Source organism: Anser anser (assembly GCF_964211835.1).
Source record: "Anser anser genome assembly, chromosome: 1".
Taxonomy (NCBI): Eukaryota; Metazoa; Chordata; class Aves; order Anseriformes; family Anatidae; genus Anser; species Anser anser.
The window spans coordinates 203,485,197-203,503,216 of NC_139720.1; the positions used below are offsets into that span (position 1 = coordinate 203,485,197).

At 37.4% G+C, this 18,020-nt stretch overlaps 1 protein-coding gene across 8 annotated transcripts in view; it reads left to right on the top strand.

The window, feature by feature from the left end:
• GRM5 (glutamate metabotropic receptor 5) overlaps positions 1 to 18,020 on the top strand; it is a 292,635-nt gene that overhangs the window by 265,992 nt on the left and 8,623 nt on the right. For 4 of the 8 annotated variants that reach the window (XM_083840275.1, XM_083840276.1, XM_083840274.1 and 1 more), the window contains 2 exons: positions 7,883 to 7,978; positions 9,527 to 9,688. The exons of 1 other annotated variant lie outside the window; for it this stretch is intronic. In XM_083840275.1, coding sequence (XP_083696401.1) covers positions 7,883 to 7,978; positions 9,527 to 9,688 — 258 coding nt within the window. The remainder of the gene's footprint in view (positions 1 to 7,882; positions 7,979 to 9,526; positions 9,689 to 18,020) is intronic. 3 more of the 8 variants (XM_083840279.1, XM_083840278.1, XM_083840277.1) reach the window with 1 other exon arrangement.

Below are 18,020 nucleotides of genomic sequence, written 5' to 3' on the forward strand. Positions count from 1 at the left end.
GAGTAGGAAATAAAAAAGTGTGTGTATGTGCTAGGGCAGGGGGAGGGAGGGGTTGAAGTTTTGTTGAAAGCTGAAGCTGGCTGGCATTTAGTACGTGCATGCTCATTGAGAAAGATACTGATTATGAATTTCTGCCACAGCATATTCTATGGAGACACATTTCTTAGAGTACAAATGCCAATTTTGTCTTCATTTATATGCAACATGAACAATTTCTTTGACACATTTTGAATGATAATAGAAAGAATGTTATAGTTTTCCTCCAAAATCAGTTGAGAAACTGTTTACTTACCAGGCTTTGTCAGGGCATGCATTATGGGTTATGGGTTAAGGGCTGAGAAACTCTTGGTGATCAGAGTGGTCTTATGATACACTAACACTTCATCAGGTCCATTGCCTGGCAAAACAAGAAAAACACAATGCTCCTTATCCACGGAATAACATATAACAAATAAATAATTGGTTCTGCCTTTTCTACAGGTAGTTGCACTGGTTTTCTCACAGAAGTATGTAAGAGAGTATAGAAGAGGTGGTAACCTCACAATATTGAGATCAAGACAGACATATCACCTCCTATACAGAGCTGTATCAGCAGCCTGCCAGTTATGTCAAGATGGATTGTTTTCCTCCAGAAGCCTGGTGGAACCATTTTGTCTTGAATAAAACAAGCATTGATTAGAAAAGACAGAGAGTTATTTTCTAACCTGGTGAAGAGAGCAGTGATTTTCAACGCCAAATGATGGCAGAGGAGAGATTCCAGCCTGAGTCTAAAAGACCTATACACTAAAAGACCTTTATGATTCTGGTTTTATCTCAACGGAAAAAAAAAAAAAAAAGTCAATGTTATTTGAAATCCTGAAGTTTTATAGAATAAGAAAATAATTTCTTAAAGAAATTAAATTATTTAAATTAACTCATGTATGGTATGGAGTTGGGAGATAAATTTCATACATTATGTAATGTCATTAGAGAACATATCAGTTTACGTGAGTTGGAGGTCTGGTCAAAGGGGATTGTTATTATTTCAGAAATGAAATCTAACCATAATGATACTACAAAGTATTAGCTGGTCGCTTCAGAGCCTTGCTAGAAGAGAATTTTGAGACATACAGGAAAAAATCTTTGACTCTTTAGAGGAAGTCATTATTCATTTGACTGATTAGTCTGCATTTATTAATGAATCATTTCCCAAATGAATCATTCTGACATATTTTAATCTAATATGCTACAGAAACTTGGATTGTGAGATTACTGAATGGTTTAAGTCTTTCATTTTTTCCATATACTCCTGGTGTCTTTTTGAACAAGCTTGATGCTGTGATTAATTAAACTTCAAATATTGTGAGATGATTGAAGAATATTTTATGAAACTCAGTGAGAGGAATTAGGTCTGAAAGATTTTGATGAATTGTTGCTAAAACATTCCCTCTGTACAATGAATTGGTATTCTTGACTGCCCTGATTACAATGAATTTTAATATGTGTGCAGTGCTAGTGTTGTTGTTTTGAATTTCCACACAAATTTAATTAAAATATTGATTGATTTATATAAATTGTTTGGCTGCATTGACTGAGCACATTGAGTATTCAAGCTTAATTTTTGGAATTATTTATATTATTAGGACAGTGTCCCCATCACTTTGAATCAAATACTGTAGCTGAACTGTTCAAATTAAATTATAAACAGTTCCCTGCCTACTCTTGCACAAATATGCTCTAGACAGCAAAATGCAGTCTCGTTAGTACTACAAAAAAAAAAAAAAAAAAAGGAACAGTGAAGATGGAAGAGCTGAGGAGTTTTCTATTTTTTAACAGCAGTGCCTACACATTTTGCTTTGTGTTTCATCTTCCAACTTGTCTCCTGAAATTCTGGTGACAAATAAATGTCACTCTATACTGTATCAATATTATCTTTGTCACTCACACTGAAGAGTATGAGACAAGCCATGCATATGGTCTCATGTCCATTTTGCAAGCAGGATATAAATTCTGTTGCACACTACCATCTGGTCTGAACACAGGTTTTTCTACGAAAGGAACTTCTGGTTCTTTCCAGAGCAAACTTTTACATGAACTGTCATTATATTTAATTTGGTAAACAGAAGACTAAGACTTCTAGCCTAGGTCCAAACAAGACATCTATCCATATGAAAAAGCCTGTATGAATTATAAATATGGTATTTGTACTTGAATACTGGAATTTGGCATAGAGAGGTAGAGGAGACGGAATATCAGCTGATTTAGAACTGTTTCTGATTACAGATATTTTCTAAAAACTGTAACTGAAATTCAAGCCAGGGGTTTGCTAAAATATATAAAAACGCTATATTTTACTTCTCTATAGTTTTGGTTATAGGATTATATGTTGAAATGTTTACCCAGTATGTTGACAACTGAGGACTGCAACACAACAACACATTTACAAAAAAAAAAAAGAGAGAGAGAGAGAGAGAGAAAAGTCCTTTTTCAGTTCACAATTCAATAATGTGGTAGCAGAAAAGGAAAGGTTCAAAATTTAATAAACATCCAGAAAAGACGCAAAACATTAGAAATCAAAATATCAATATATGAAATATATATATGAAAATATCAATATTTTAGTCAATATATGAAATACACAGGATAGCATAATGGATTGAATTGATAAAAAACATCAGAAAAGAGAAACACCTTTCTTATAAGTCACCAAATTTTAAAAATATCTTAAAAAATGTGATATTTGCCTCTGCAAAGTGGGTTCCCATCCATCTACTTCACAAACCTAGAGAATTTTCTAACATTTACAGTGTTTCAGAGCAAATGAAGTATATCTTTCTTTTTCAACGTGAAGAATGAATTAATGAATAAAGTAATGAGACCTTCCTATGGCATCTGTAGTTACATAAACCTGACAAAAGGGAGGACAGAAATTCAATGCAGTGAATACATTAAGGATAACAACAAGTTTTCTGTAAATAATATGCTAATGTACAGAAATCCTATAAAATTCTTTGTCCGACATCTCAGAAATATCCCTTCTGGAGGAAGGGAAATAAACATACTGGCAATATTTTATTATTGGACTACTCTTCTTTCCTTAATTCATTATAATGGTTTGTATAGCACACCGTCAAAAAACTCATCTTGATTCACCAGTTGCAATTACATAAGCAATTGCTTAATATAATAAGTTGTAAAAAAAAAAAAAGGGGGAAAAAAGAAAAAAGATTCTGCTACACTTGAAACAAATAAATTAATTATGCATTTTGTTTAACGTATTTCGCTTGCTGAAATTGTGCTATTAAGCAAATAATATTTCCATGTTGATTTTTTTTTAAAAAGAAAGAATCAAAAAGTGTCATATTTAATCATACAAAATTATTCATGATATAGATAGGAAAATGCCCATAATAAACTTAGACCTCTTTAAAATTGTTCAGTGCAATGTAGTACAATATCAAAGTAGCATGACCTGCCTTGCAGAATGGTTTTTCAAGAACAGTGTGTTTGCAGTTCAAAACAGTAACAATGCTAAATATCCTTCACAGTCCATCCTTTACCCATTTATGATGAAAATTTCATACAATTTTTTTTTTTTTAATCTAGTCTAAAGGTCAGCCCTAACTCTGCTGCTGTGAAATGCAAGATCTTCGTTGTTTCTTAATAATAATGCCAAGTAATAGTGCAGGTGAAAAATACTACTTGTACATAAGATTTGGCATATATAACTGATCCTGGAAAAGTGGGCAGGTTTGTAACATTCATCTGCCTGTCCAAGTACCAGGCATAAGTGCACTGAAAAAAAAATTTGTAAAAGTGATGGAAAACAAAGAGACAATATTTCATCAATGCCCTATTAAGCTTTCTGAATCCCCTCTCCTCTCTTCTTCTTTCCTCTCCTCTCCTCTATTAATTTCCCTTTTCAGGGATTTAAAAAGTCTTTCTTCAGTTTCATTCCAAAATAGAGAAAAACAGAGTTTTGGGGTTGAAATAATAGATATCACCTGCTTTTATTACTGTTAACTTAAGGGAAAAAGCATTATTCAGAAAGAGTATTAGACACTTAAGTATTAGACACTTATACCATGCTCATTATCTCAGACCAAAACCTGTAATCATAATACTTAACAAGACCCTTAGGAATTAATAAGTGCAATAGTGAACGTCTGTCCCCAGTACAGGATTAGCCCTTGCCCTACAATCAGATTTGGCTCTACTTTCTCTGTCTTGTTAAATGTTCCCATGGAAATGTCACTTTTTCCACCCTTGCAAGGTACAATTTCATGAAGACATTACTCCTACCTTGCAGTAGAAAAATCCTGTTGACCAAACCTACTCTTTTCCTCTGGGTCTAAACAGTGCCAAGTACACATTTGGTGTTCAATAAATAAATTTCTCCATATCATTATGAGATTGCATTTGAAATATGAACTGATGATAGATCTCCATCTCCTACACAACAAATTAGATTTGCTTAACTCTTCATTCAATGTATATATATATATACTGGATATATATACTGGATATATATATATATATATATCTCCAGGTTGCCAACACCTGTCTCTAAAGTGAAGACATAGTCTAAAAAAGTCTAAAATAGTCCATATTCAAAGACTATGCAAAACACTCATTAATACAGGGACTCACACCTTCACTGAAAAAATAAAAAATATAAAAGTAGGGGGAGACACGTCAAGAGATCTAAACATGGTTTCTAAAGCATTGCAATAGATGACTATTGGTGTTGCTCAGAATGTTTATTCCACCCTTACTTCCCATAATATCCATTAATTTTGGTCTACAAGCTGAGTTTTGGTGGAAGGTGAAGGTGGCAAGGAGAAGATGTAATGGTTCCTCAAATCCGAGCAGTCACACTTGTGTTTCCTTCTAATATGTGCATCGAGTATTGCCAAAGCTCAGGCAATACAGATGTGGCTTCTCTCAGCCCAGGACTGAGTTTAATTCTCTCTCCTGATCCTTTCTGGAAAGTGCAGAGCACTGCTCTGTAAGACAGAGTAGGTTTCCAAAGTGCTTGGTGACAAAGCACTGCAGGGATTGAATTACTGGGAATTAATTCTCTACTTTCTTGTAACTGATTGACACTCATAAATCATATTGGGGTGCATCATTAAACATTTCTTCTGAGGACAACTCACCTCTGTGAAAAATAAATAAATAAATAAATAAATAAAAAGATTGAAAAACAACAAAATGAAACAACTTGCAACTCCATGCCCACAGATGAAACAAACGAACAAGCAAACAAACATAAAAAGTACAAAAAAGACCCTAAGGCCAATGCAGAACTTTTCAAAGCCTTCAACAGAATTTAGCTGCATTTGCTCCTGAACTGCTCTTTTGCACAGACACAAAGTCCTCTCTCTCTTCTAACCAGTACACAGTCCTGGAACTGACCCTAAAAAAAGAAATCCGTTCTCGCAAACACTGCTCACACTGTAGTGTTTTATGCTTCCTTCATATGCCAGGTGAAATACAAAATCATTTTAGTGTCAGCATTTGATATGACAACTGCAAAAAAATGTTTCAGGGTGTTTTTGTTGTTTGTTTGTTTGTTTTTGTTTTTGTTTTGTTTGTTTTCTTTTTTAATCTCCTCATATTAAATAATTTAAAGTTATTTGTTTTAACAACCAAGAGGGGGACAAAATACCTTGACATTTTTCTGATACAAGACATTCTGGGACATATTATGACCTTTATCTGTTTTGAATGCTGAAAACCTTTTTTATGCAGAACCTCTGGTATCTCTTTCCAGAGACGCACTTCCCACAGTAGGAAGGTTGATTAGAGCTTGGTCACTGCTTTCATAATTATATGAGTTTTGAGCACTGAATTGTCATGAAACAGTTACTTCAGGGCAGTCTGTGACAACATATTTCTTCTGTTGATTAATTTGCTCTTGAGTGAATAGCAAAACTTGAGACATTCATAGCAATCTCTCTGAGAACCATTCTGCTGACTTGCAAGGCAGTGAAATTTATGGTGGTGACTGGGGAATGGGATATTTTTTTATCTGTTTCACAAGCATCTCAACCAGGGTTTTGTTTCAGAATGGATTACCAAGGACTTACCTCTTCTTCCCTCAGTTGGCTACTTTTTTAGAATTCTGCTTATTGTGAGCATTTAGGTTCTCCAAATCCCTTTTCTTAGTCATGCCTTTTCCTCCTTCTGTCTTTTTGAGCACAAAGCATCTCTTTTGCTTAACAGGTCTAAATGTAACTGTGTTTTCTTCCTGCTCTTCCTAAACTCTATCTTCTTTGACATCTAACCTTCACACCATCTTTATCTCCTTCCTTTCCTATGAAGTTTTCACACATTCTTTTCTCTTTGCTCTTTCTCTCTTGTTACCTCAATTGAATTTGTATGATGCAGTTTGACTTCCTTTGTATTTTCAGTGAATTTTTCTGCTCTCTAAGCCCGTCCGCTTTTTCCTCTGCTCTAGGAATCAACTTCCATTTACTATGTATGTGTCCTGAGTGAGCTTGATACCTATTTGGGAGCACTGCACATACCACCCTGTGGATTGACTTAAAACCCTTGGTAGCCAGTCTGCAAAGCTCCTGTTGTTCCTTCTTTCAGTAAGGTTATAATTTGTAAATGAAAGGACTTCTCTGCACTGAGCACATCTCACTTTACTGTCTCCAGTTCACTCTCAGGTTCACTAAGCTGCTTCCTCAGTTATTTATGCAATATGCACTACCCCTGATGATCTACTATAATTGCATCCAAAGTTAAGACTTTGTGTTCACTCAAGATATTTCTCTTTTTCAGGATTGTTGTCTTCAAGGTACCTTTTGTTATCTAGATCAGGTTAATGGACAAGCAATAAATAATCCATTTAGTCTGTCATGTTAGCAGTGTTAAACTAAACTGACTTCTTCCCACAGAATTTTGTTAAATACCCATGATGAAGCTTATAGCATGTGGGAATGAAATATCACAAACAACTTTTTGAGAAGTGATCTGCTGCACACATTTTGCCTAAATTTTATTAAAGCATTTGACTAGATATTTCAACACATAGCACAGAAATTTGCACAATTAAGATGAAAATCACCACTGGGAAGACAGCCAGCATAAGATCTCTGCAATATTCTTATCCCATTTAAGTGCTCAGAGAGTAAATGATGACCAGATCTTGGTATCTTATTCTTGGTATCTTATTCAGGGATTAATTAAATCCTCAAGTATTAAATTGTTTATCCAAGTATTTTATTTTTTTTTTTAATCCAAGTTCAAGGTATGGTATTTAAGGCATTCATAGTACTGCACTGGGTTCTAGCATTGGTATTGTTTACACTTGACTTCATATCTAAGTATTAAAAGTCATCTAGCCTCCTTTTATTGCAAATGGAGAGTTAAAGGCCCTTTTGTGACATGAAATGTGATCCCACCCAAAATTTAGCCAAGCAGTCAACCACACTGGTGCTTGCTTTGGCAAGCAGAGGAAGAAGACAAGTGTTACAGACATGGAGTATCAGAGAAAGAGAATAAGTTAAAATTGAGAATGTGGCCACCAGTTAATTTCTCACTGCTCCTTAATTTGTGTTGTTTGGCTTAAACTACTGGCCTTCACATGCTGGTCTAACTCCAAAAATTGTTATAGACAAAAGGTTACTGTGTTATTTATTCTGTAGAATTTTTTAGCTCTTCCAATATGCATATATGTGGATAAATGGTGAGCACCTCTCCTGCATAGCCCTGTTTGCTTTAGCACAGGTCTGGGGAGCTATTCTACCGCTCCCACAGCTGCTTTGCACTATATTTCACCACCGCCACAGTAACATTCATGTGCATGGCCCTTTGCACAGCAGCTGTCACAGAAAGCTGAGCACACAATCACTTCTTTCTGTTTGCTCCTGTTGTTGTCGTGATTTATTAGGTACAAAGGCAGGAGACTGGCCCCGCACAAGTCGGAAATAGAGTGTTTCACCCCAAAAGGGAGTATGGGGAATGGTGGGAGAGCTACAATGACCAGGTAAGCCAAAAGCAAGTGGCCTTAGGTCAGTGTGATATGTCTGTGAACAAGAGGAACAGCCCTGGGACAATGCCAGCCCAGATCCTCTCTGTAATTCCTGTGCATCCCATATAGTATGTCTAGAAAAAAAAGTATCTAAAAAAAAACACATGGCCACTGCTGATTTCTGTGTTTCATCTGACTGCAAAAAACCTACACCGTGTTCATTTGAGTGATGCGAACCACATGTCCTGTGTGATGTTGTCATAATATAGTGCTTTGGGGAGGAGAAACTTCACACCTGACCCAGTAGGACAGATAAAGAGAGACAGTATTCAAACATCAACAGCTCCAGAACCACTTTAGAATGGTGGCCCCACTACATATTAGGGGCTATAATTTGTCTAATCAGCAGCGCTCATAAAAAGAAAACAAGGTTGATGAAAATGTTTTCAAAATGAAAATGTTGGTTCTTCCCAGTCAAAATGTCTTGTGGAAAAGTACTAAGTTGTACAGTGGTTCTAAGGAAAGGTTTCAAACACATTTTAAATAGAGCTCAGAACATATTTTTCAAAACTTTCTCCATTTAATCTAATTTAAATATATGTTTTTTGTTTTAGACATGTTGGATAAGGTTATATATCAATGTTATGACTTTAATGAATATTATTTACTACATTTTTAATTGTTCCTGGGATGAGCCATTTTAATATGGACATTTTTATGTTTTTGTAATGAATATTTTGCATAATTTAGTTCTATGAAATATTTGGAGGTTTCAACTATCCATCTCATTTTGAGTCCAGTCAGATTTCCAAATGTCAGACTCTCCAATAGGACAGAAAATCCATTTCTCCAGACATCTCCATTAAAAAAATGAATAAACTACTTGTGTCACTGCTGGCTGTAAACCTAAATAAGGGTATCAAAAAATGATACTCTTAATAAACATTTTATCTGTATGTTGCATTTTGCTACAAGTTAGAAACATTTGCTTTATTGTTTATTAAAAGATCTTTATTAACCCCTGCAAGGTTTTTGTAAATGCATCCACTGAGCACAGTTTGACCAAATTATACCTTTATTTTCCCCAAGTGTTACATCACAGGTGGATTTTATTACTGTAGGAGGGTGTTCAGTGAAACACTCGCGGTGTTATGTTCCCCTAGGGTGCAACTATATCCACTCATGTACATAAGGCTATCAGCTATAATGCCACTTAGCACACACCTGGGGGATTCCTGCCATTTAAGTAACATCAGGAACGTTCATAACTGTGTGGTGTACCAAATGTATACAGCCCTGTTACTTTTTGTCAGCCGGGATTCTGTTTCTTGTCTGTGTGATGTCTAGATTTTTATTTTTTTTTCCTACATTGCATTGTCTTTGATGATAATTATTCTTCCTTTTAAAGTTACCTGGAGTTGCTATATAACAGAATTTTGTAGAGCAGAAAAGTACATGTACATGTCAAACAACTGTATTTCATTGTACAGTATTCAGCTTTGTTTTTCCCGGCCATATATAAACACTTGAAAAACTTCTTTTTTATATTTTATATCTTCACAGTGAAGAATCTGTTTGCATTCCAGAGAGTAATCGGTCTGAGTCAAGTAGAGATGAGAAAGAGGTTCCCGTTAAAGAGGATGCCCTAACAGGCAAAAAGACTGGAAACTGTGTCAGTCTAATAGTACCACAGCAAGACTGTCAGCTGCAAGACCTACTCAAACAGTTAAGAATATGTGCTGCTTAACAGAGAGTGCAATTGCATTTGATGGCTGTGTTTTGTTGTCTCCAGCCATAGTGTCCTGGCCAGTGGTCCTGTCAAATTTTGTGAGCTCAGTAAAGTTGCCACTGAGTAGCCTAGGAACCTCCCAGAGAGAGCACAGATGTTGCAGAAAGGAAAGTAGGTGCAGATCTTCTGTCTCAGTAAGTACCAGACCAGTGCTGAACATCACTGTGATGAAGTGCACATGGAAAAAGACAGATACAGGCATCTGACCACATATGGAAAATGAAAAGATCCCATCATCTATTCTTGCTTGTATTGTAATGGCAATGAAGATGTCCCGTGACACTGACCAAGTCCCAGTTAGACTAAAAAAGTCTGTGCAGTTTCATCTGGACAGGATTGTTCAGCTCATGTTCTCAAATCCCTCATGCAGTATCATTTTTTTTGTTCCAAACCTAGTGTGGATATTTTTCACATCGGGGCTTAATGATCCCTGAATATGTCTTACAAATAGCTTTTTTTTTTTTTTTACCCTCAAGATGAAAAGTGACATAACTTAGTAAATGGGTATGCTTTGAAAGGCAATTAATGATTAACAGAATTACTACTTCTGTAACACCAGTAAGCATCATTCACATATATCAGATAAAATCAATTATGGAATGGGGTGTTTTATGAGGCTTTCACAAAGCAAGCATCAAGACATTGTCATATTTGCATTTTTGGTTTGATTAAATACAACAAATAAGAAACTGCTTAATTCAGTGTAGTAATTGTTTTGCCAATATACATAAATGTTCCTGTAGTTATTTATCAGGCATGCAGAACACTGGAAGTTCCTCCAGTCGTGTGTGCTTTGCAGAGGATGGAATTCCAATCAATCCTTGTTTCCTTTTTTCTGGGTATAAAACTAGGAGTGTTAAATCCTTTTAATTTTTTTTCTTCCTTTATATTTTTTCCCTTTCTTTTTCTTTTTTTTTTTTTTTAATTTGCTTTTCTTGTGCACTGCTTGTGCTTCTAATTTCAGTCAGTGCTAAGCTGATGTTTTCTATTTTTTCCCATTTCAGTTTCATACCTTTAGCAAATTATCGTAAAGTCCACTGAAATTAATAACAGAACATGTCAGCTAAGCAATGTTGAAAACATCTTAAAACTGTGTGCATCTGGAAGCAGAACTGACAGTTCAAGAAGTGGCATTCTTCTCTCCCTATCTGGTTGATAGGATGCTCCAGTGTAGCAGAGGTGTGCTCAGAGATGCTTGAAGTGACATTTTTCAGATGAGAAGTAAAACCCAGCACTAACTCCCTTGATTGACAATTGAGATGAATTCTCAGTAAGAGAGGGAAAAAGTTGTATTTGATATTGAAATCATTTTTGCATTTTAGGTCATGACAAGAGAAACGTTTCATTCAGACACCAGACACTTCGTTTCCCATTCCAACCAGACATGCTGGTGAAACAGATGCCAACATTGCTGTCACTGGTGGCTGTGCTGGGAGGTCAATTGCAAAGGTTCTGTCTGCCAGCTATCCCTCACTTTTTAGTTTCTTTCATCCTCATAGATTATAGTTATTCTTGTAAATATCAGCTGTGACTTCCATGAGGAAAGGAGGTAATGACTGATTACAGTTCAAGGAGTAATACTAGTAAATGTCCTTGTCCTTGTAAACAGAAAAGCACTTTTTTGTTTGTTTGTTCACAATGTGATTGCAAAAGACATTTACTTCTGGTACTTAGTACAGGACAAAATGATTTTTTTTTCCCTGTATCATTCTTCTTTTGTGTTTCATTGTTATTTATCTCCACAGAACAAACAGCTATTTAAAATAAAAGAAAGGGCAACAAGATAAACCATTGCAGTGGTAGAACTGAGCTAGTTTAGCCACCTTCCAGTTCTGCATCCTTTCAGCCAGTTATCCAGGTTGTCATGCAGTCACAAGAGAAACTACACAATTCTTTGTATAAGGTTAGAGGAGCACTCCTCTTCAACTACTTAGTTCATTTCAGTGTTGTTGGCATGTTACGATGCATTTGCATGCTCTGAGGGATGAAGAACATGGGTCACTACAAGCAAAATGTCTGTTGATCTGAGTGGACTCAACTGGCAAGACTAGAGAAACAACACACTCGTGCACCCATACTTGCACACGTTGTGGGCACACACGCAGATCACCTCATCAGAAGTTTTTAATTAAATATACAGATATCACACAAATCCTTTTCAGGTAGAATAATTATATCATTGAGTGATACCTCCTTGCCACTGTCAGCTGTTTCTGTGGAAAAGCCAGGAGCAAGGAGGGAGGAGGCTCCCTTAAGCACAGGAGAAGACTGTCCTTGATAAACAGGCTTGCTCTGCACAGTGTTGGAGCAGTAACTCATCATCACCTTCTTAAAAATAAGATGTTGCTTCAAGTTGGAAAGCAACGCTCTACTTTAGCCACTAAAGTAGACACTAACTTAGCTACTAAATTTAGCTAAAAAAAATATAAAAAATCAAATTAAAAAAAAATGTAGACCAATGAATGTTCTGAAACATGAACTTTCACCCTTGGACTTATAAATTAAAGAATTTTATTTCTTATTGTATTCATGTCAGCAGAGGTTCCATACTGACCATAAAGGTCACCTTTATTTTTTTTCCACCTTCTTTTTTCAGCTCTATCATTTCAAGTCTGGAATCAGATACTAATATTTTTACATGATAGTGAACAAAACTTCTCTTAATTTTTTATTTTAAACTCCACCGATCCCCCTTGTATTCCAGTTTTCACAGGTGAAAAGTAGAATCATAGAATGGCTCAGGTTGGAAGTGACCTTAAAGACCACCCAGTTCCAACCCCCTGCCATGGGCAGGGACACCTCCCTCCAGACCAGGTTGCTCAAAGCCCCATCCAGTCTGGCCTTGAACACTTCCAGGGATGGGGCATCCACAGCTTCTCTGGGCAACATGTGCCAGTGTCTCACCACCCATTGCATGAAGAATTTCCTCCTAACCTCTAGTCTAAATCTCCCCTCTTTTCATTTAAAAGTATTCTCCCTTGTCCTGTCACTGTCTACCCAAGAAAAAGTTTGCTCTCCATCTTTCTTATAAGACTCCTTTAAATATTGAAAAGCTGCAATGAGGTCACCTCAGAGCCTTCTTTTCTTCAAGCTGAACAGCCCCAGCTCTCTCAGCCTTTCTTCATAGGAGAGGTGCTCCAGCCCTCTGATTAACTTCGTGGCCCCCCTCTGGACCTGTTCTAACAGATCCACACCCTTCTGGTGCTGGTGGCCCCAGACCTGAATGCAGCACTCCAAGTAGGGCCTCACAAGGGTAGAGTAGAGGGGGACAATCCCCTAACTCTCGCTGCTGGCCACACTGCTTTTGATGAGGCCTTCTGGGCTGCAAGCGCACACTGTTGGCTCATGTCAAGCTTTTCATCTACCAGAATCCCCAAATCCTGCTCTGAATGAGTTCTTCTAGACTGTGCTCACAGCTGGGATTGCCCCAACCCAGGTGCAGCACCTTGCACTTTGACTTGTTGAACCTCATTAGGTTTACATGGGCCCACTTCTCAAGCTTGTCCAGGTCCCTTTGGATGGTATCCCTTCCTTCTGTTGTATCAACCTCACCACTCGGCTTGGTGTCATCTGCAAACTTGATGAGGGTGAACTTGATCCCACTATGTCATTGATAAAGGTGCAGTACCAGTCCCAAGACAGCCTCCTGAGGGACACCATTCATCACCAGCCTCCACTTGGACATAGAGCCATTGACCACCACTTTCTGGGTGCAACCTTCAAGCCAACTCTTTATCCACTGAATGGTCACCTTTCAAATCTCTCTCTCTCTCCAGTTTGGAGATCAGGAAGTCATGTGGGGCCATGTCAAAAGCCTTACAGAAATCCAGGTAGATGATATCAGTCAGTCTTCCCTTGTTAATTGATGAAGTCACTCCATTGTAGAGGGCCACTAGATTGGTCAGGCATGATTTTCCCTTGATGACGCTATGTTGGCTGCTGGATCACCTTCTTGTCCTGCATGTGCCTTGACATTGCTTCCAGGAGGATCTATTCCATGATCTTCCCAGGCACAAAGGTGAGGATTACTAATCTGTTGTTCCCCAGGTCCTTCTTTCTACCCCTTATAACATGGGAGCAATGTTTCCCTTTTTCCAGTCACTGGGGACTTCACCTGACTTCCATGCCTTTTCAAATAAGATGGAGAGAGGCTTTGCAACTCCACCAGCCAGTTCCCTCAGGACCCTGGGTTGCATGACCTCAGGCCCCATAGACTCGTACTTGTTCACCTTCATCAGGTGGTCTCGAACCTGATCTTCGCTTACAGTGGGAGGGACTTTGCTTCCCCAGCCCTCGCTTAGAGGTTCAGGGAAATGAGAGACATGGGAAGCCTGACTGGCAGTGAAGACTGAGGCAAGGAACTCATTGAGTACCAACACCTTCATGTCATAGAATTATAGAACCATAAAGTCATAGAATCATGTCCATTGCTACCAGTTTTCCCTTCTAAATATAAATACTAAGTATGTAGATATGCATTCTAAGCTTTCTCAGAAAATATTAAATTCCATAATTTTAAACTTATTTGACTATTTCATTTAAACTTATTAACGAGTATAAGTGACTTATTTTCAAGTTAAACATGGCTTAACTTGAAAACTAACTAAACATAGTTTCAGTAATTTTCCCAATGCTAGTAACTAGGCACATTTCATCAGAATTAATTTTAGCAGCTTTAGGAGATTAATGAGAATGGCACACTTGCTAAAATACAAGGGGTTTTAGCTGCTGTGACTGTCAGTTCCACTTCCTGATTTCCATTTCTTCTGCATTTTGAAGGACTTCACAAATCACAGTTGCTTTAATGGCAGCTGGCTAAAGAAACCCTGGTGGCAGAGCTATGCACTGTTTCATAGAGAATCATAACACAGAGCAAAAAATCTGAAACAAAACTGCTATATCAACCAAAACCAGGGAAAAGTGATTTATTTTGGATGTTAAAAGAAAAGGAAAAAATAAATAAAAAAGATATGTAATGGAAGGGATTTTTTTCCTACCGCCTAAGTAGATGAAAAGCAGTTAATACACCTTATGAATACAGAGCAAAGTCCTAAAGACAAAACTTATATGACTCTAAAAAATTTAAGTAAGAGAATATATAAATAAGAAACAGTACTAATTGTTTTTCTGTTAGAAAGTGGACAGCTATAGGGAAAATATTTGAAATATCAGAGACTTCAAAAGCTCTCTCATTTATACCACTTTCATTTCTTGTACATATTATATCTAGAAGACTGGGAAGAAAACTAGCTATCAAAGTCGAAGCAGCTTTTAGTAAAGAGACAGAAAAAATAATTAGTGTGACTGGTTCTGAGGAAATCCCTATTGTACATAAAACTGAGCATAATTAACCTATAGTGAAAGCAATGAAAAAAATATGCCATGCAAAAGACTTTATTATATGTATATATATATCTTGCTAACATTTTGGTTTGGAAATTATGTCACTAATTGGAGTTTGCTCATCTCCAGACATGACCTGTACGTTGCTCTGCTCCAGTCAGTGGATTGTGCCAGTGGAAAGGGCAGAGCAGAGTAAAGAAACATAACCTGTATTCAGATGGACTTAGTAGAATTATTAGGGAGCACAAAAGTGTAATTCTGTTGTTCTTAACTGAGAGAGCCAAAATCTGTTTGCAAGAAAACTCTAAATAATTAACTGACCTAAAATTTCCAGTCATTCAAAGGGATATGGAACAGCTGGTCATAATAAATGTAAACAATTGGTTGTGATATTACATTAGGAGATATTGCAATCTATGTCCTTGCTATATCTTTATTTCTCTAAGTTGTGTGCATTGTGGTGGTTTTCAGTTAACTTGACGGAGTAACAGTATACAGTTAAAGCAAGATCTTAAAATTCCACCCCTGAAATTTACCCCTAACCCAGCCTCATACCTCCGGAAAACAAATGTTGTTGCTTTCATACAGATGATAAGTGATTGCACATCTCAGTCAAGTGTTGATTTTGTAGTAAGTAGGTGCAACATGATAAATGGGATGATACATTTATACTCCCAATTATTGCTGGGCAAACTACTGGAATTTTAACCACAGGGCCTTTAACCACAAAAATTTTAATGACATTTATATCAAACAGCCTCTGGGTCTCCTTTAGGGCCCCAGGATCTCCATTAGGACCACACATATGGCATAATTATATTTGGGCACAGCACAGAGCCCGTAAGTGAGTGCATCAGTCAAGACTGACCCAAAATCAAACTGGGATTTAGGGGGCTGGTAGCAGCTGTTCCACTGAATATTTAAGTGCTAGCTGGATGCATCCCCAGATTTCATCCTTTTTCATTCCTCAGGCTCCTCAGCCTCATATCACATGTCCTCCTTAATAAATGTCTCCTGACCAGGGAGGGAGTAATATGGTACCTTCACAGCCTTTTACAATCTGATCTTCATTTAACTGAAAATGTCTACGTGCTTTTAGTGTTTAGTTACACACTTATATCCATAGGGTTTGAACTTCTTACTGAGCCAGTGTCAACCATGGAGGTGCGCTAGAGTATTGTGCTTGGGGTAAGTGGTGTACAGACAAAGCACAGCTTTCTTTGGGCAAGTTTTTCTATCTGTATCGGTAAATTTTCCGTGTTAATAGAATTTATATTGTCCCTGTGGCAGGCAGATCTGTCACAAACTCCTCTGAGCTCTGCACTCATCAGGAGTTAAGAGACCTCAGGTAGGACACCCAGGACTGGAACTAGGCTCTCATACTGTTAGATCAAGATTAAGAGTGCCGGGTGACACAGTCTCCTGGTCCAGCTCAAATTCGGTACAAGTTGGGCGGAAGTCCCATCATCATCATCATAATAGAAATAGCGGCAAGAGTTTGCCTCCCAAAGTACCTAAATTTGGGTCCTGCTGCTGGCACTGAACTATCAGTGAGCTCAGGACTCAGCATGACCAAGGAGTCAGGGCTCTCAAATGGCTCTGTGCACCTGCTGGGTATCTGTGCTAACGAGAGAATCACACAATCCTCAGAGGCAATGGTTTCTCTCTGAAAGACATTAGCACAAGCTCCTGTTCAGCTCAGAATCACATCCACAGAGATGCAAAGAGTTGCAGTGACTAGTGCTACAGGTTAGATTTTGCTTTTCCTGCTTGCTCTGATTGAGGTACAGCAAAGGGTGTATTGTAAAAGCAAGCTGCAAACCATCAAATGTTCTATCTGGCATTTTGGAGGTAGGTGCATAATAGTTGTTTACAAGTTCCAGAGAACAGCCTAGTGAGGACTGCAAAAGAAGGGTGACCCCTTACATACTCATACAGATTATCTCCCAGTCTAGCCTGTCTTAAAATATCCCCTGGTTTACATTGTGTTTGTCTGCTGGACTTTGTCATGCTGCTTTTGAAGGGAAAAGCTGTTGGCATATGTTGTGTTACATGACCCATAGTAATTCCATATAATGTAATCGTGGATGTGAACCTACAAGAAGATTTTGTTTACTCTCAGCACACAACCTTTTTCTTAGATGCCTGGAAGAGTTATTATACTGATAGTGCCTCCACATGAAAGCTGGTATAAAGTCATTTGCGTTTAGTAAACTGTGTGTCTTGCAAACTGTTTCACTGCAGGCTATCGTGTCTGAGTATATCTATTTCAGGCTAAAAAAGCAAATAAACGAACAACAAATTTGTGACACTTCAACAGGGTCTCCAATTTGCTCATATTTCCAAAAATCCTAAATGGCTGTACCAAATGTGCTAGAAACCAAAGTGAATTGTTTAAAGTTCTGTTGCATCATATATATAAATCACATTTATCTGTATGTGGAGACTATGTTTTCCCTGTTGACATCATTTCAGAGTCATTGTCTGTTTCAGCTAAGAAATATTGCTAATGGTCTTTCTTAATCCCAAAATCTATAGGTTAAAGTATACATAAGCAATAGCTCTTCGGTCTAAGGATCAAGTAAAAGGAAAGGAATTATTGCGTAGTGTGTTTTTATAAGCACCATAGCTGGCTTTGCTCCGTGAGATGTTGCTTTAAGCAGGAAGAGCAGAAAAATAAGCAACTTTGATGAAAAACAGATCATGATGGGATCTGAAGAGAAGTGACCCTAAGTGGACTCATTTTGGAGGAGCGTAAAGTAAAATGTTTATTGTTGTCTCCAAATTCAGGCCACCATGAGAAACTATGTGTATACCTTGATACTCCATCATTTCTTTCCTTCTTGAAAGACATTCTCTGAGCTGACCTGCAATTAAAAAATTAGCTTCTTTAAACTAATGGTGGCTAACCTGTCAAGTATTTTT